The 20,050-nt window shown below is 35.3% G+C and overlaps 2 protein-coding genes across 2 annotated transcripts in view; one reads left to right on the plus strand and one right to left on the minus strand.

Annotated features, from left to right (window-relative positions):
- The window catches only part of CNTNAP2 (contactin associated protein 2), a 788,332-nt gene that overhangs the window by 415,558 nt on the left and 352,724 nt on the right, over positions 1-20,050 (minus strand). Inside the window, exon 10 of the mRNA XM_058182711.1 lies at positions 4,332-4,470. Coding sequence (XP_058038694.1) covers positions 4,332-4,470 — 139 coding nt within the window. The remainder of the gene's footprint in view (positions 1-4,331; positions 4,471-20,050) is intronic.
- CFAP141 (cilia and flagella associated protein 141) lies at positions 7,794-15,729 on the plus strand. Its single transcript, XM_058182302.1, has 5 exons — positions 7,794-7,894; positions 10,029-10,069; positions 10,839-10,968; positions 15,175-15,312; positions 15,425-15,729. Exons 1-4 carry the CDS (start codon positions 7,820-7,822, stop codon positions 15,274-15,276), a joined length of 348 nt encoding a protein of 115 aa, XP_058038285.1. The 5' UTR covers positions 7,794-7,819; the 3' UTR covers positions 15,277-15,312; positions 15,425-15,729.

Below are 20,050 nucleotides of genomic sequence, written 5' to 3' on the forward strand. Positions count from 1 at the left end.
GTTTTACCTCATCCTTATTTATTTATTTTTATTTATTTATTTATTTTGTCACAACAGTATATATAAGCATAAGCATGAAGTAACTATATAATATATAAGCATATATATATGTAATAACTATATTAAGTGGATTAATATAGTATAATTAATCTCACTGAGCAAGGTGTTCCAAAGATGGCTGTCAATCCACTTCCTGTCACTCTTTCCAATAGGAGGGGATCTTCAGCAATTTCCCTTCAATTGCCCAAACTGGGCAGAGAAAAAAACGGTCAGGTTGTTTTAAATTGCTCTTCTCTCCCCACCCCCAATTTATCTGTGGATTGTTTTTTTTCCTTTTAGTTGTTGTCATTAAGCTCTTACAGGTAATCAGCTACATCAAACTTACAAATCATGTATCATTGCATATGGGATTCATCCCCAAAAAGTGGATTTTTGACAAACATAGAACAAAGTTGGACTTCTTGTTATTTAAAAATGTGTGATTTGCCTTAAAATTTTTATCCATCTTTTTGAAAACTTTAAAAAGTATAAATATAAAACTAAGAAAAGCTAAATAAGTAGAAATTATTGCCCATTCTATCTATGTTACTGCCAAGAAATATTTACCTTTCCCTTCCGTCCCCCTGCATTTAATCATGTCTGTTTCTGCAACTGCCTGGACAAGTCAGCAGTTTTCTTGTCAACTTTTTTTTCCAGAATGGATTGTTATTTCCTTTTTCTCAGACTTGGGAGAAAGTGACTAGCCCAAAGTCAGTTTCCTAAAATAGGATTAGAAGGAGTGGTAGGATTCTACCGGTTCGCACCGGTTCGATAGAACCAGTTGTTAAGTAGTTAAGCAGTTTGGAGAACCTTGTTAAGTAGTTAAGCAGTTCACAGAAGATGGCCAGAAATGACTTTTTTCAGCCCTCTAAGTAGTCCTATGCACATAGCCATGGCCACCCAGTCACATGAACAGCTAGCCACACCCACCAAGTCACATGATCACCAAGCCACACCCCAAATAAGCCACACCCCCAGAACCTGTTGTTAAAAAAATTGACTCCACCACTGATTAGAAGCCATGTTTTTCTGATTTCTAGCCTGGTGCCTTAACCTCTACAACAAACTGCCTCTCCTTACTGACTTTCCTTTGCCTATCTCTTAGTATAATTCAAGGTGTGTGAATTGAATCCATTTCCTCACCAAGCTTTCTATTAAAGCTATTACGAGATTAACCTTCGAAATCCCTCTTGAGTTCCCAGTTATATATGCTCTGATCTGTATGACAGGAGAGGTTCTGCAAAATTCTAATACTCCAGAATTTGGACTCAGAAATCTTGTTTAGACATGTCCTAGAGGAGGGATGTCATCATAAATCTTGCTGCACTTCAGGGTCACCATATGAAACAATTTCAGCACCAGCGTAATCATCAAACATTTCACTGAATTTACTAGGCTACTAGAAAGACTCAAGTGATTTAATTGTAAGGTAACCAATAACTTTATGACTGGATTGCAAGTCTGAGAGGAATATCTGGCTGGTTATTTTAGAACACAAAATCTTGGACTAGGGAAAACTGTGCTCTGACAGAAGAAGACTTTTCTCATTTTTATGTTTCTATAAAATTGCTTATATTGTTGATGCCCCATATATTAATCTAGGGTGGTCCATTATTTATTGAGCAGCTTGCCTGCATCCTTGAATTTCAGCTTGTCTATTTTTTATGGCTGACATTTGCTTTTTTTCAGATTCAGATTTTTTTCTAATAATTATTGAGTTTGGAAAACAATGGCCTATTAGTTAAATATCTAGAGTATTCCTTAATCTCAGCAATATGCTTTTTCTAATTTACTTCCCAGCCCAATTTTCTCATATTACACAGAATGTATGAAAATTTTTGCAATATTCCAAGCAGTACAGTTTTTTAATCTCAGAACTAAACCACAAAACCCTGTAAAGAAGGCCAGTACTATTATATTATTTTGATATTAGAGATAGGAGCTCAAAGAACATTTTGCCTGTGGCATGCAATTTTATAGCTAAGATGTCAATTGAACCAAATGTTTATAGTTCATAGCTGAGTCTTTTTTCTAGTTTTTATTCATTTTCTTTCAGAAAAGATTTCTGACCAGCCATCAGACAGCTTCAGAAGTATAACTTTAGAAGAGTTGGAAGTTAAGAGTTGGATTCCAACTGTACAATTGTATATGATACAATGTATATGCAGATAATCTTTCTTCTTTCTTTGCTCCTGGCTTACGTTATTATTTTAAACATTGCTGCAAACATATGCCTCTTACAGAAACTTTACAGTTCAGATCAATAAACTTTTCTGATAAAAAAAATAAAGTTTCTACATGTGCATCAATATACTTGACACTAAAACTCTCATGTCTGTAACCTTTAGGTTGGGTGAAATGGTGCATCATATTGAGCTGATTTTCAGAAAATGTTCAAAATCTGAGAGTCACAACTCCTGAGGGAATGAAATTTGGGAATGATGTGGCTTCTTTAAATCCTACTACTGCTTAAGCATTGCTGCTGTGCTGCAATGATATGCTGCAGTCATGTGGTCCTCATTTTTAACATTCCTGACAGGTTCCTACAAGTCCATAAGAACTTCAGTTCTCTGTACTTATACTACACTCCTTGTTCCATTCCCTATTAGCAGCATCCAATTATTTGCTTTTGGAAGGGAAGCGAAGGGATTAATTTAGTACAAGGGTGTCAAACTCACATTGTCATGTGACTTATTGGGACTTTTTCCCCTTCACTAACTGGGCGTGGGCATGGCCAATGCGTGACACATCTAGCCTATGGGTTGCGAGTTTGACAGCCCAGATTTAGTATGTATTGTGGCCCGCCAGAAGCCAGCAGATCTGGCAACAGACTTGGACAGTGAGGAGGTTGGGGAGGAACATGGGCCAGTCCTGGAGTCTGGGGAAGGTTCTGATGAGTGCTGTGCATTTGAGGCAGAGGTGGGGTGAGGGCCATCTGACAGTTGTCAGCTGTCTTCGGATTCGGACATCAGTGGGGCAGAAGAAATGTTGGAGCCTGTTCCCAGTGTGCGCATGCACAGAGCTGCCAGGAGAAGGGAACAGCTAAGGAACAAGTGTCAACTCGGGAGTAAAACCACAGGTAGATGTTGAATGGCCCCTCCCTTAGGGAATAAAGAGGAGCAAAAGGGGAGGGGAGTTTTCAGGAGACAATTAGTTCAATTCGTTAGGGTGAAGATCTGTTCCTGACTTCTTGCCAAGTAATTGTTGCTCCAGAGTGGTGTTTGGAAGATATCGGTCTGGCAACTCTCCAAGACTGATAAAGGTCTGTAGTTGTGAAATCTCATGAAAGATTGTTAGCCGGGACTTTGCTGTAGAGGAATTTTCCTTTAACCTAAATAAAAGAGGTTTTATCGGGACAAGGAGTCTGCTTCATGCTCTTGGGAAGCCTAGGTCAGAACAGTATGTCAGTGAAAAGAAAAAAGGTACTGATATAAGATCAGCTGCTTTCTGAACAGTATATTGATCACTGGCAACCATGTAATTTCCATGATAAACATATGTCTTAGTTTTGTAAAAAATTTCAACAAAATACTTCATATGAACCTAAAACCTCCAAATTCAACTGAAAGAAATGTGTGCTTTCATTAACATTTCTTAACAACATTCCAGCAGAAAACAATTCTTAAATGTTGTGAAAATATTCATTTTTAAAACAACATTCATAGCCTTTCTAATAGTTCATTCATCCAGAATACATTGGTATGATGATTCCAAACCAAAAACGTTGCTAGCAATATCAGAAGAACAGTTGATCTGACTGCCAAATCAAGTAACTTAAATTCACAGCATTTTCCACTCACGGTATCAAATGGAACCCAATATGTGGAAACTTCCATAACAAACCTACTATATTTATAGCTGATGCATAGCCACCTTTTTGCAATGTTTTTAAAATCCCTCCACCAAAGTACTGATTTATTGATACACAAGAGTATTCCTTCACTCATGAGATATTATCAAGTTAGTGCAAACATATGCAGCCAGGACCACTATCAAGGTAATAATTGTTTATCATGAATTATGTTGGATCAAGCATAAGGATGGCTAAAAGAATCATATTAAGAAATTAGAAAAGTGATATTATTTCAGATGGCAAAGGATGGTTGTTGAAAAGGTGTGATTTCATTGTTATACATCATTTGAGAAGTACAACTAAATAGACAAGTCTGTTGATGCTTATTGCAAATGTAATTAGCCATGGTAAAGTTAATTAAATAATAAATTTAGAAAAACAATACTGATTTCCAGGTTATTTTATTACATAATTATCATCCACCTTGATTACTGCTTACCGATCAATAATGGCACACATATCAATGCTGATATTGGCAAAACTTCCCAACTTTCTTTGCTCTATTGCGTGTAAATCCACCAATTGATCATCCACATGAATAAACTGCATGCAGCCCTGGAATGATCGCTGAAGAAAACCTGGAAAAAATGGAATAGTCAATAGCAGTTCAAGAGAATATACATTTGTCATAAAAAAGAACCTATTCTTTTCTTTAACAAAATACATTTTGCTAGAAACCTATAAAATTGTGAAAAATTGAATCAGAAGACTTTCAAATGGAAAGAGCATTATTTTATGATAGTTCGAAACTTCAGCAGTATTTCTGCTTAAGTTGTAAACATACCAGAAACTTAGTAACATATATTAAAAGTGTATTGTTAATCATAAATTATCATATGAAAATGCTTAAATGCTTCATAATATAACATCATGTATACAGCAGCCTTTTTCTATTAAAGGAATTGTTTACAAAAGTTTAAAGATTTTTAGCTGCAATTAAGTTGCAATTAAGAAACAGATCATAATTGATTGGCCTAAGATTCAACACCATATTAACAATATGTTTATTTCAACAGGACTCAGCAAAGAAGAACTTCTCAGTGGAAAATGTTTTGGCTGTTAGAAATAAAATCTTCCAACTGCAGTAGGGCCTAGTTTTGCAGCATTGCTTCAACAAGAAAACCTTTCCACCTTTTCTTAGGTTATTTTATTTTATTTTATTCTGTATTAACAGAAACCATTTTCGTTTATATTTTTCACTTAAATATGCACTTATTATAAAATTAAAAATTGAAAAAAAATGGCTATAAAGTATTATTTGTAATTTAAAATAAACTCTCAAATTTACATAATTTCCCCCCTTTATTATCTGTTCTATGATGCCTTATCTATTAATCACTTAAATGGGTTTTGTAAATGTTAAAAAGTTGCATACAAATAATACAACAATTCTTTATAAATATATAAATGAAAAACCCCTTCATTTTAGTCTAACCCATTCCCCTTTTTGTTCTCTTCCTCTTGGTATTCATTTAGATTAGTCTCTCAATACACATAGGAGTTTTTTTTAATTCCACTTTGGAAGATCGAATGATTTACAATTCAAAACACATACAAAATGAACCAAGGGTTCAGGTGTCTGTAATCAAATGACAACAGTTCTGCTTCCTAGTGATTTTAAGATAAAGAAGGAACTATTGCTACAGCTGTAAAAACATTCTTGCTTCACTAAAAAAGTAATTGGATTTAATTCTATTAAATAAATAAAAACTGGAGGAATCACACTGAACTCAGTAGATTCTAATAATCCAATAATCTAATAAACCATTTCTGGTTAAGATGTGACGACTCTACATAGAACCGTCACCTAATTCACAGGTTAAAGTTCTCCTGCGCATTAATATTAAAGAATTGAGATATGCCAAAGTCGCACCACTGAAATCAATTTAAAGAAAGTGCATCTACTCTTAAATACTCAGCTGAAAATATCAGCAAGGTTCTGTAAAATACTTGTTTGTTGCTTTGCTTTTTAAAGTTTCTCTTTTACCTTGAGGGCCAGCTGTGATACTGAGTAACATGCAATTGTTTATGAAGCAAGAATTCTTGCTATGCTTACAATATTTGAGTTACAGATCCCAGATACTAATTTAAAGCAATTTGTTTTAGTATGAGTGGCCTTCAGCCATGTAAAATAACATATAAATGTTGTAAAATTGGTAAAAGTCTTAAAAGATAAATGAAAAGTTACACATAAAGTATTTAAACAAAGTGGAAATAAGATGAAAACCACAAACCAAGGAAAGTTTAAAATTGTCCAAGCAAAAATGAACAACATTATATAGATATTCTTAGAATAAGTAAGCTTAAGTAGTTAAAAAAAACACCCTTATTTGTCTGGTTATGAGTCATTCAAAAGAATAGAGTAGTAATGATAATGGAAAAGTATATCATCATTAAGTATGTAATAGCTATAATACAATAAATGAAAAGATAGTGTCTAAAGGTTAATGGCTATGAGTGAATATAAGCTATTCTACCTTATAGAAGACTGGAAGACCCACAAGTTCCCTTCCAGATCTATGATTATATGTTATAAAAGTCTATGCCCCAACTACAGGAGCAAAGTTAAAATGCACTGAGGAATTCCATGGCAAATTGCGAATGGTTATAAATACAACATTCCAAAATGATATAATGATGCCAAAGTTGAAGAATACAGTAGTTTGGAACTACAGTACAGGAAGCTTTTGAGTCAGGATATAGGATAACATAATATTATGAAGAAAATCAATTCTTGCAAGCATCTGCTTCAAGTAACAAAAATGGACAACACTGAAACCAAATTGGCTACAAAATAGAAAATGGAATAGAGGAGAATAATTCAATCAACCAGGTCACTTCCAAGTGCAGATTGTGGAGCACATCATAAATTATTGGTAGCAAATACACAGATTCAATTTTAAAAATTAAACAGTGAGCTGAGATGCTCTAGAAAGGGATAAAAGGTCCCATCTAACTGAAGCAAGAATAATAAAATGGTTTTCAGAATAAAACATCATAAAAGCCAGAGAAAAAGGACAAATTAATATCCTGGGCAATAAGAAAGATGAATGATTGAAGAACATTATGCCATACTTTAGGGAAAAATATAGATCAGGAATGCCAATGGATAGAACAAAATAGCAATAAAAAGAAAATGGGAGATGTTTTAAGAGGATCAAATAAATCACAGGAAAAACCCATGTAAGGTAAAATTATAAGAGTAGTCATGAAAGGTAACATATAGAGGTAAACAGGAGTTCAAAAGAATATCCTGGAACTTCTTACAAGTATATTAATAAAATGAAAACATATTTTAGGAAAAAATATCACTCAGTATTAGTTTAGTGACAGAGTTTTATCATTTCAGCACTATAACTTTAGTTTAGCTAGAAGTTTTACATGTAGCAAACTCATGGTTGGTGGCATAGCTTGGATTTCATCTTAGAAACTGATGTAAGTATAATGTACTTTTGTAACTTCTATTACAAATCAGAAACTGATGTAAATATAAATCAAAACTCAGAATCGATAGAATTGTGATGGGCAAATATAGAAATTGAGTAAATAAATAAATTTATTAAGCTTCTGATTTTGAAACAATACCTCAGGCTTTGGATAAGAGTTTTAAAAAAGAAATAAAACTGATCTAATCAACTGCTTACAGTTTTCCTGTGGCAGGGAACATAAATAAATAAAATTTGTATATCATATTATGCACATAACATAAACCATTTTCCTCTAGAGTCCTCTTCTCCCTAAGCTGAAATACGAGAGGAGGAGGGTGCGGGGAGAGAGGTCCCTTCCTTAAACAAGCAGCAAGCAGCAGCACCAGCCAATGAGGGCACTTCTCTTTGACAGTTCTGAAAGCTCTCTGTCATAGCAACTAATAAACAATCTGCATCAGTCAGGAGAAGAAAAACAGAGGGATCAAATACTGATTTCTCCATGGCATCCTCCGAGGAGAAAAAAAAGCCACTCACCCATGCTGCCTTACGTGAGAAATTACTGAAAGAAGAAGAGGTAGGACTTGTGTTGAGGCTAATAATACAAAGAACAAATGGTAGTGGTGTTTACTACTTGGATTCAGAAGTCTGGCCCACCTTTGTAGCTAGACTAAACAACTTGCTAGATGTTTTCCCCATATATATTTTATTTATTTTTAAATAAATTTTTATTTTTATTTATTTTATTTTGTCAGAACTGTATATATAAGCATAAGCATGAATAACTATACTATATATACTATTAGGAAGGAGTTGTGTCAGTTTATCTTAGTTCATAAGCATAATCTGAATAATAACTTTTTTCATGTATGGAATGATAATTCAAACTATGATGAAAAAGAGGACTTCAAATGTGTTCCCTGGATCAAATTCTGCTATAAAATAACAATTTCACTAGGATTACCTGCCTTTAAATATGTGCAATTTATATTTAATTTATTGCATATTACATAGTCAACCATAACATCCCAACAACTGTTATCAATGTGCTTAGTTAAACTCCTTAATTCTTAAAGATGAGCCTTGATATTCTTGCAATTAAATCCAATGTATGCTTGCATATGAAATTAAAAAATAATTATGCTAGCAAATGAGTAATAATTATTTTTTTGTGAATGACCCAGACAAATTATAGTTCTTGTTTTATATTTTAACTCACTTTCAACTTTCATTAACTTTAATGGATATAGATCATACAAATAGGGTTTCTAACAGTGGTGGGTATCTACCAGTTCACCCCGATTCAGGTAAACCAGTAGTGGTGGCATCAGAAGGCTCCACCCACACACCCGGATGTCATCACAGATGAAGATTCTGCACATGCACAGAAGCATCCCACATGCTCACAGTTCTGAATCTACTACTGCTTTCTAAGTTATCCTTACAAAGCCAACCATGGAACTACTTAGTAGTTACTACTTTAAATCAGGCATGTACAACCCCAGTCTGCAAGCCACAGGCAGCCATGAACAGCAACTAATGTAACTCCACAAGATCATAAACATATAACATTATTATGTGATTTATATACATTAACTATATTGTATATTTGATATGTACAAGACAATTTTTTTTTCATTCAGTGGGACCCAGGAAAGCCAAAAGGCTGGACTTTAAAATGACACCCAGCATTCTGCTCATTCTTTCCATAAGGAAAAATGAAAAATATTTGCTTTAAACTAAGCCAGCCATGAAATATGGTCAGCCATGTCTAATCCTTCTGTCCCCAAACATAAGAAGATTAAAAAAAAAAAAGAACAATGTTTCTCAGCAGCACTATGAGTGTTATGGAGAATACTTTCATATCCCTCAAGTTTGAAAAAATATTCTTCTTTCAACTTACCTCAAAATGATAAGAACAGCTTATTTTTTAATTTACATTTCATATTTCTAAACCACCCGTCTCCCTCAAAAGGGGTTCTTGCATTCTTCCAGCTCATACCAAGAGTGCACAAAATTTAGCATCCAAACAGCAAGTAATTTTAAAAAGAATTGCCCAATTGCTGTGCAGGAGTTTCAAACCCACCTTATACTCAGTTTTAAGGATGAGTGAAAAGATAGTAGAGATGTTGGAAAGCTCAAAATATATTTTAAGTTGAAAAGACTTGTTCTCTGCCATTAGAAATATTTTAAAATTAAAATGGGGTTACTTTTATTTTTTTTATTTACATTTATATCCCGCCCTTCTCCGAAGACTCAGGGCGGCTTACAGTTACTTTGATAACTGATGAGACAAAGCAATTTTGAATTAAGAATAGTTATTGCTAATTTGAAATATTTTGAACTGAAAAAAATTGGCATAGCTTTGATTACATAGTGCTGTATCTTATGTATTATTGTGTGTGGAAGGAGAAAAGTAAAGAACGGAAGGTATGGGAAGTTAAGAATCCCATCAACTTAAGAGTCTATCATCCAAGCTTTAAGATTCTTACAGCAAAATCACCTTCACTGTAAGTCCTCTTGCACCATAGCTAAGTATAGTGACTCAGCTGTTCAACCGAGTTAATGAATTTCACATTATAGTAAAGTAAATAAAAGTTCACTTATAAAACTATAGTTTTTGTTAAGTGAAAAAGAGCTTCTGAAACAATCATTAGGACCAAGATACTAGGTTGTTATGTTGCTTTACACTGTCTTTTGTTCCTTTTCAGATGCTGGCAAAATTTAAAGAGTTTTCTAAATTTCTTCAAAGGTAAATGATTTTGATGTCTGCTTTTTAATTTTAATTAAAAGCCCTCTTTTAAGTAGATAAATTCTTTTTTCTCTTTTAAAACTGATGTATGACATTAATTTGTTTGTACATTTAACCTGTTCTTAAAAAACCTGCTGCATGTGGATTTTTTTTTAATATATATATAGGAAAAATGTAGGAAGGAAGACAAGGATTCTGGGACAAGGACCTTTATTCATAACTGCTATATATACAGTAGCTAATTACACATATAAAAATGTGGCATATATGCTTTGGGGGGGTTCTAGAATCTTGACAGAAACCATCTAGAATACTCTGAAAAAGAAAAGGATTAAAATCCAGTTCTTCTCCTTCCAGTCACAATTTTGATTACACCTCATCCCAGGAAAAGGTCAGCTACCTTAAATAGTTATTGACTGGTGCTACTTAAATATCTTGTGATTTCCAAAGAACATTTTTCACTTAAGAATGAAACACTGTGCAACCTTATTACTAAGTTATTGCTAAGTTTTATTAAAATATACTTCCTTTAACTTAATACTTTTTAAAAAGTTTTTTGGTCAGGTGGAATTACAAATGGAGATTTGTAAATGGATAAATGGCTCATTTATGGACATTTCCTCTTTGAATATGAATTGCACAGTTCTGATTATAATGTAGCTTCTTGCAAGAAACAGAATTTTAGCAATTGTTTGTTAAATTATTCTATCAAAATATGTTACACTATTGATGTTCCACACTATGTCCCACATCACACCTATTCACCTAGCTGGGAACGTGGCCGAGTCATGTGCCTGCAGCTGAAATCACAGGAAGACAGGTGTTTTGCAAGAAGCAGGAAGAGGCACCAAGCAGAAATGAAAGAAGAAATGCACTATGCTAATAAACAGCTGTTGATGGTAAAGTTTGAAACTTTTCGAAAATTTGAAAATATTTAGTTGTGAAAATCCTCTTAGTCTCCAGTTTCTCAGAGCAGAGAGCAAGTCGCACATCTCCTCAAGCGACTGAGGTGCACACAGCACCTCAAGGTGCCATCCCCACCATTGCCCTTATCTTCTTAGGCCAGGCAATGAGTGACTGGAGGGGAGCGCGAGGGGTGGGGCCAGCCAGTGAAGGGTTCAGGTGACAGGGAGCCATAGCAGGGAGACGAAAGAGCTTCATTTATCCGGGAACCTGAAATGACTCTTGATTTAAATTATATGATAAAAAGCAACCAAAGAAGAAGAAAGAACAACATCAGCAAAAAAAAAAACAACCCTCACCAATCCTAGCCTGTTTTTGGAAATGGTTCAAGAGGGAACACACACACACACACACACACACACACACACACATGAGAGAGGAGAGAGGGGGGGTGGGGGGAAGGAGGGAGAGAGAGAGAGAGAGAGGGAGGGAGAGAGGAAAAACTATTTTCTGAAGGCATACATTTGTAGCCTCCAGACATGTTTTCCTGCTATGGTTAGAAAGAATTCTTCTCATGTGTTCTTTTGGGTTTAGGCTGAAACACTTTTCTTGGCTAATTTCAACAGTTCATTCACTATTTTTCATAGGAAGGAATACCTCAAATGGTAAAAGTTGCTTCAATATCTAAAAGCGTCTAAGTTCATATGTTTTATTTTTCTTGAAGTAGCACAGTGGCTTAGCTTTGTCTGATATGTAATAAAGTGCTTGTTCAAAAATCTTATCTGGGTAACTCTTTTGTCTGAAGTGAATGCAGAAATGGTGAATGCAGAAATGGTGAAGTAGCAGAATCCTATAATTAAAAAAAATTAAAAAACTAAAAAGTCTCTGTTAGCTAGGAAAATCTTATTATCTGAAGAAAAGAAAAATTCTTTATCACATTACCATATACACATAATGTATAAACACTTCTTCTGGAGTTTGGGCTAGTGACTTCTTATATATTGACTAAAGTGCTTAGGCACTGATGATAAAGGAAGGGCTTTATATTAATTACGAGGGGCGCATGACATGGATTTTGTAATTTGTTAACTAACATAGTTACTTTGTGTTTTAATTTGACTTATTTTCTCTCTTTTGAAGTAATGTTCAGATTCATTACAGATTGGAATGTAGGAAAACTTTTTATCCTATTGCTGTATATTCCTAAACTGAAAAGATAAGCTAAAGAAGGGCAGCTGGAGACTACCTCCTGTTAAGAAAAAGTTTAGTATCAACTGGCATCTAGTTATCTAACTTTTGTAGTTGATTTACTTGGCAAAGGAGGATTACTTTTATCCTGTCCAACTTTCGTCTTGCATTTTTTGTTGTGTTAGCTATAAAAAGGAATGTAAGATGGGTCTTGGGTCTCTTCCTTTTCATAGCAAGATCTCACTTTATTAGGATACCCTAATAAACTGCTATTAAATTATTTTCTGACTCAGTTGCTTATTGGAAAGATAAACCAAGGCAGAATAATGGCAAATTTGTCTATCAATTGGCCAAAAAGAGCTGGCTGATGAAATGAAAAAAGGATTTCTCATTTAAAATGATTCTTTTCTACACTTGCATTTTGAAAATGAGAGACAGAAACAGACATACAGAGAGACAGACAGTTAGACAGAAAGATAGAAATGATAGAGACAGAGATTCAAAATTCCCTTCTCACCCTTATGAGTGGTTTGTTTTTTCCTCAATTTTGGGTCCTATATAAGGGGCCTGGCAGTTTGAGAGTTCTGTGCAGGATCTGTTCCTAGCATATGTGAACTGTTGTGCTGTTCTGGACCGAAAGCTTTGAAGTTGTTCCTGGAATCTTAAGTGTCACACCCATGAATGCTCCTGATTTTCCATATCTTTTCCAGTTTAGGCCTGATACTTCTCTAGTTTCTCGTACTTTTTTCCCCTGATGTAGCTGTCACTTGGTACCACTATATCTGTTACCACCACTGTCTTCTGGACTTTGTCTACTACCACAATGTCTGGTTGATTAGCTAGTACCTGCCTCTCTGGAAATCCACAGGATGTTAACCCTTTTATTTTCCACAACCTTCTAAATCACCAATCTAGATACAGGAAGATCTAGCCCATTCTGTGCACAGTGTCAGTATTTGGTTGTATAGTTCAGTGTATGCCGTTCTTGCCAACATCTTACATCCTACCACTATATGTTGGACTCTGTCTGAAATCTCTATTCATAATCTGCAAATCCAGCCACCCAGAGACTAGTGTGTAGACTCCTGCTTCTATGGATTTGGTGTTTAGTTCCTGTTCTTGTGCTGCTAGGATTTAATGCCTCGATGCTGTTGTTCACTCCAGACCTTTCTACCCACTAATAGGATTTCCTAATGTCTACCAACTCAGTTATCTCTCAATAGTACATCCCAGCAGGGTCTTAACTTGTCATGGCACTTTCTCGGCTTAATCTTTCTCCTACAGATGCCTCAGGAATTCTACAAGAGTTCATCATTGGCTGCCATCTTATAGAACAGAACAGAACAGAACAGAACAGAATAGAATTTTTATTGACTAAGTGTGATTGAATTTTTATTGACCAAATGTGATTGGACACACAATAGAATAGAATAGAATAGAATTTTATTGGCCAAGTGTGATTGGACACACAAGGAATTTGTCTTGGTGCATACACTCTCAATGTACATAAAAGAAAAGATACTGAAGTATTCCTGCTCTGGGTTTCATCCACAACAGTGACTTTGATACTCAACCTACCCAAAACAGTCTCTGTCTAGTGTAAAATCTCTGGATGTTGTACTTGAGGTCCTCTATACATTGTGAGCCTTGACTTGAGCCTACACCCTTGACCAACACTGGTACACTTCTTCTGTCTGGGATGGTCGTCCCCTTCTACAGAGCACACAGCTTCAGGAGGGACGCACATGGAGCAGTAAGGGAGGAAGGGGAACCCACCTAGACCGCCAGATCAGTTGAATCAATCATGGAAATCACTGGGGTGACAGATGTCACAGCCAGATCACCCTCACATCCATACATTGTGAGGAGTTTTCAGGTCTTCACATTGACAGCTTCCATGTCTTTCTTTGGTCAGTTCACTATATTGGCAAAGTATCTGATGATTGATAGAGCACACATATTAAAAGCATGGATCTTGTTATTCCCGTTGAGATGGCTCTTCAGGACCTGTCTAATCCTTTGGGGATACTTGGATGTTGCTGACTTCCTTGCCTCCTCCTCATGTTTCCCATGTGACTATAGGCAACAAGGTATTTATACCTGATTTATATGTCTGCTATGTGACTGACTGGTAGTTCTACCCATAAGTCTTAATTATTTTCCCTCTCTTGACTACCATCTGGCCATAGTGATTACCTGATTGAAGGGGTTCAAGCCTATGCAGAATAGTAACAGAGACAGTGCATCGCCTTAGTATATATTGAAATTATGCGAGCGGTCTTGAGTTGACACTTAGGCTTGGCTTCTACAGTCCCATTGAGTAGTTAAAAGATTCTTAATGTCATGTTGACTTTGTACAGGCATTCACAGATACATGTCTGTGGCATTAGGTTGTAGGCATTCCTGTAGTCAATCTAGATGTGCTCAGATTGGTCTGACTAGATCTTCAGTCTTGGGTAACTATTCTATTTATGAGCAATTGCTGTTTTTAGCCTCTAGTGTTGTATCCAGTGCCTTTCTGATATATAACTAGATGTGTGCAATGATTACCCTGTTTTCCCCAAAATAAGACATCCCCTGATAATAAGTCCAATCATGACAATAAGGCCTAGTGCTTATTTCAGGGTTAAAAAAAAAAGGACATGGTCTTATTTTCGGGGAAACGGTATCTTGGTAACAGCTGTTTTCTGCATTTTAAAATGCCAAGACCAGAAGAATCCTCAAATGATGTACAAATTTTAACTGGAAAAGTGCATTGAGAACTAAGGATAGTAAATCCATATGTTTAAAGGAATGGGGTGGATTTTATTTAGTTTTGCTTGGATCTTTAGGCACTTTAGGGAGCTAGATACAAATATAATCAAACTCAGCTATAAGTTTAACTTGTTATGACTGTCTTAAAAAGACAAGAATATTGAGATAACAGGAGAAAAGAATAGTAGACAATCAATGATTTAATAATTTGACTGTAGAATTAGTAACAAGGGATGATTGTTAATATCTTGTTTTTACAGCTTCGACAGGCAGCTTTAAAGCATCTCTTAAGTACTGAACACCTGCAATACCAGCTGGAATTTAACCATTTGGGAATGTCATTCTATGCTGAAAGGCTCTGAGAATCTCAAACATATGTAACAGTTTGGGCTGTTTGGGTAGGTATTTTTATGCAGTACTCTGTATCTAGAAAGAGTGCTTTCTTCAATATCAATTAAATATCATATAAAATTATAAAGAGAAAGATAATTTTTTTCTTTGTTTTGACAGATGTTAAAATTGCACATTTGCCTTTGACTGAATTACATAGAGCAATGGAAAATCAATGAAATGCAGACTAAAACAAAATAAGTTGCAAAATGGGGCGTATTCCAAGAAATTAAGCAGTAGAGGAAGAGAGTGAAGTGGAAGAAAATTTAAAAATATGTTTAATTTCCGCAATGAAATAAATGAATTACAGAAATATTTAAAATTAGCTGAATTTTCTCTTGGTTAATATTGGGGGGGAAAAGTCAGCATCTATACATAAATGTATGGAACATGTACAAAAGCTCATGAACAAGCTAAATATATATTTAAGCCACTATTTTATCTGTTTAATTTAATATATGTATTTTGCTATTTGTTTTAAATGTTTCATTTTTGTATATAGAAATGTTTGTATATAGAAAATATATAAATAGCATAAAGTCTTCCATTTCTGATGTTCCCTGAGAAGAAATCTCTTGACCTACATGAAAGGATACTTGATTTAACAATAAATAATCCTTTGCCATAGCTTTATTTATTTTGATGCATCTAAAAATCTAAACATTCATTCAATCATATATATATGTATATAGTGTGTGTGTGTGTGTGTGTGTGTGTGTGTGTGTGTGTGTATGTGGGTCTTTGGTTATTCGGGTTTTCTCCCACATAAAATTGGAAGTGTCTTGGCGACGTTTCAACGAAGTCTCATTTGTCATCTTCAGGCTTCAGCTTCGTGCTTCTGGGAGCAATGTGTTATCGCAGCTGTTTCTTCCTTTTAACTGCTAGAGGGGGTTTGAACTGATTGGGTGGAAAGGAAGAAACAGCTGCGATCACACATTGCTCCCAGAAGCACGAAGCTGAAGCCTGAAGATGACAAATGAGACTTCGTCGAAACGTCGCCAAGACACTTCCAATTTTACGCGGGAGAAAACCCGAATAACCAAAGATCTACATACAAACACCTGCGAAAACCTCAGAAAACATATATATATATTGTATATATTGTCTTGACAAAATTAAATCAATCAATCAATCTTTATTATGATCAGCACAAAAAAATTAAACATTTTAATTTTAAAATTAAAAATTAAAATAAAATAAAACAGAATAGAACTGAACTGAACTGAACAAGGTATAGTAATATATTACAACTGATGGTGAAATCAAAATCAAGGCCCATAAATGTAAACCTATTCTTAATTTTAAGCATATTTTCAAAAACAGTCCTTACTTAAAGTTATGCTATATATACAGCCCATTATACATTTTTAGAATTAAAATTAAAAATTAAAATAAAACAAAACAGAGTAGAACTGAACTGAACTGAACAAGGTATAGTAATATATTAAAATTGATGGTGAAATCAAGGTCAGGGTCCATAAATCTAAATATAATTACCTATTCTTAGTTTCAAGCATATTTTCAAAACAGTCCTTACTGAAAGTTATGCTACATATTTACAGTATACACACACACACACACACACACACACACACACACACACATATATACACACACACACACACATACACACATACACCCACCCGCCCACCCACCCACACACACACCCATGGAAGCATTTTAAAACAAATAGCTTGACTATAAATCAATTGAGACTCTTACAACTTGACCAAAGTGTAAGAAGAATCTAAATCTGCTTGGTCAGTAACAAAAATTATTATCACTTTAGGCTGACAGAATGAAGAATGAAGAGCTTATCTGCCATTATGAGATGTGATCTCCTGAAATTCAGTCTATTCTTGTAATAATATAAACTTGAAAAATAGCTGGGAGGAGAGAACAAAGTTTTTACATACATTCTCCATCAAGGGGAAGGGATGGGCTAAGGCAATGGCAGGAAGGAAGGGAATTTAGAAAAAATGGTTAGCAAGTAAATATGGCCTACAGAATCTCAGATTGCTGAAGGTACAAAGGTAATTTAAGACATAAAGTAATTCAGTAATTCAAGACACAAAGAAGAAAAAGATGCAATGCTGATTATGTCTTCTTAGTGCAAATATACAGAGGAAGTGAAGAATCTGAAGATACAAGATCTTCATAGCCATAAGACATTGTCAGCCAAGTCCCAACAAATAGAAGGGGAAAGGAGACCAATTTATAGGACCAAATCCAAAGCATATACACCAACACAACAAATCAGACAATGAGTCTGAGAATGATGAAAAGTAAGAAATATTCAGGTATACAATAGGAGACATAGGAAGCAAATATAGGGTCAACCATAAAGGGTTGGACTAGAAGACCACCTTTTGGATTCTATGATTCCATGAAAAACCCTTTGTTAACATTATGAAGATTGTAATAATTACTACATGCACTTAATATATATGTAGAATATACATACATATATATTAAGCACATTGATATATTTACCATTATAGTAAAGTAAGATTATTTATTACTTTAGCTGACAACTTTGTAATCCAAAAGAGGAGAGAACTAGAGGGTCAGCTATACTGGATTTAATTCTTACTAACAGAGATGAAATGATAGTGGGGGTTCAAGTTGCATGAACTTTGAGGGAAAGTGACCATGCAATATTGGAATTCAATATAATGCAGATACAAGCAACAGAACAGTCAAACTAATATTTTAAAAGAGCTGATTTCAACAAACTTAGAGAGAGCTTGAGAGCTGATTTCAACAAACTTAGAAAGAGTCCATGGATGAAAATCTTAAAGGAGAAAACAACTCAAGAAACTTGGGAAACTTTGAAAAAATGTGATTATACAAGGCCAGTCTAGTGCAATACCACTGAAAAAGAAAAACAAGAAATCCAAGGAGAAACCAGCATAGTTAGACAAAAAAACCTCTCTTATAAAGACAAAAATTGCTTATTTGTACCCTATGACTATCATCAAGTGTTGTACCTTATGATTCTTGATGAATGAATCTTTTCTTTTATGTACACTGAGACCATATGCACTAAGACAAATTCCTTGTGTGTCCAATCATACTTGGCCAATAAAAAATTCTATTCTATTCTATTCTAAAGACAAAAAGAATAAGTACAAAAAAAGGAAAGAGTAAAGCAGAATACCAACAAGTAGTCCGAACTTGCAAAGATGAAGTCAGGAAAGATAAGGTTCAGAATGAACTAAGACTTGCACAAATATCAAAACTAATTAAAGTTTCTTTCAACATGAAAAAAAAAGGAAACAATTGGTCCACTAAAGGGGGAAGAAGGCAAGAAAATGATAAGCAGCACGGAGAAAACAGAACTGGCTAATGAATTCTTTGCATTTGTCTTCATGTAAAAAGAAAAATAAATAACCCAACCTACGAAAAACAGAACAATAAAAGACAGATTAGGAATTCAAATTAAAATAGCCAAGAAAATGATAAAACCTGCCCACCCTAGACAAGTTCAAAATGAACTAAGACTTGCAACAAAAGTCAGAAATAACAAAAAAAGCTTCTTTCAACATGTAAAAAAGAAGAAAAAAGTCAAGAAAATGATTGATTCACTAATGGGGGAAAGTGGCAAGAAGGTGATAAGCAACAAGAGAAAGCAGAACTATTTAACCCATTTTTTGCATCCGTTTTTACACAAAGGGAAAAAACAGTCAAACCTATCAAAAACAGTACTGTAAAAAACAAATTTTGAATACAAGTTAAAATAGGCAAAAAAATGGTAAGTGAGCAATTGTCCCCCCCCCCCAAGATGAGTTTAAGGCGCTGGGACCAGAGCAATTACACTTCAAGGTTATCAAGGAACTTGCAGATGTGATCTCAGAACCACTGAACTACATCTTCCAAAGATCCTGGAGGACCAGGGGAACTACTAGAGGACTGGAAAAGAACTGATGTACCGTATTTTTTGGACTATAAGACTCACTGGACTATAAGGCATACCTTAATTTTTGGGGAGGAAAACTAGAACAAAATAATTATGCCTCTGCCTACCAGCATCAGGATCAGTGGCATCCTAACTTCCACTTAGATTCTGATAACGAGTAGTACAGATCTTTATATCCATTTAAAACAAACCCTATCACTCTATGTGCATTTAACTGGAGTGGGTGGGGTGGGGTTGGGGATGATTTTCATGGGGGCAAAAGAGGGACTTGGCACCGAGGCGCCCCCGTCTTCCTACCTATAGCCATAGGAATTGAAATCCTGGCTTTCTTGCAGGATTCTTGCAAGGGCCGATAGAGAGACAGCACTTCAGTCCTCCTGGATGCTGCCATTTCATAAACATGATGCTGGGCTTCCTGGCAAGCCCCCTGCACCTTTGCTGCCTTGGGTCGGAGCCTGATTCTGGAAGCAGTCAGGGGAAGTGCAGAGGTTGGGACTCAATTGCTGAAGCGGGCACTGCACAGGGGGCGGAAGGCAGGGTGCTGCCACCCAAAAACACTGTTGCCACAATCTCTGCTGCTTGGAACTGCCCAAAAATGTGATGCTCTTTTTTTGCTTCCGCATGCCCCATTTTTGGTATCAGGGAGGATTTCAGGCAGCAGCACAGGGGGCGTAAGGCAAGGCGGAGATTGCAACAACAGTGTTTTTGGGTGGCATCACCTTGCCTTAAACCTCCTGAGCATTGCCCGAAAATGCGATACTCCTTTTCCTCCCTAATTCCAAAAATGGGTCATGCGGAGGCAAAAAAAAAAAAGAAGAAGAAGAACA

The sequence above is a fragment of the Ahaetulla prasina genome, chromosome 4 (genome assembly GCF_028640845.1).
Source record: "Ahaetulla prasina isolate Xishuangbanna chromosome 4, ASM2864084v1, whole genome shotgun sequence".
NCBI classification, from domain to species: domain Eukaryota; kingdom Metazoa; phylum Chordata; class Lepidosauria; order Squamata; family Colubridae; genus Ahaetulla; species Ahaetulla prasina.

Excerpts from the sequence above, each read along its gene's own strand:
- CFAP141 (XM_058182302.1), top strand. The coding sequence starts at position 7,820 with ATGGCATCCTCCGAGGAGAAAAAAAAGCCACTCACCCATGCTGCCTTA. Across the intron at positions 10,070-10,838 it reads TTTTCTAAATTTCTTCAAAG|CTGGGAACGTGGCCGAGTCA; the intron begins GTAAATGATTTT and ends CTATTCACCTAG. Across the intron at positions 10,969-15,174 it reads CTAATAAACAGCTGTTGATG|CTTCGACAGGCAGCTTTAAA; the intron begins GTAAAGTTTGAA and ends TTGTTTTTACAG.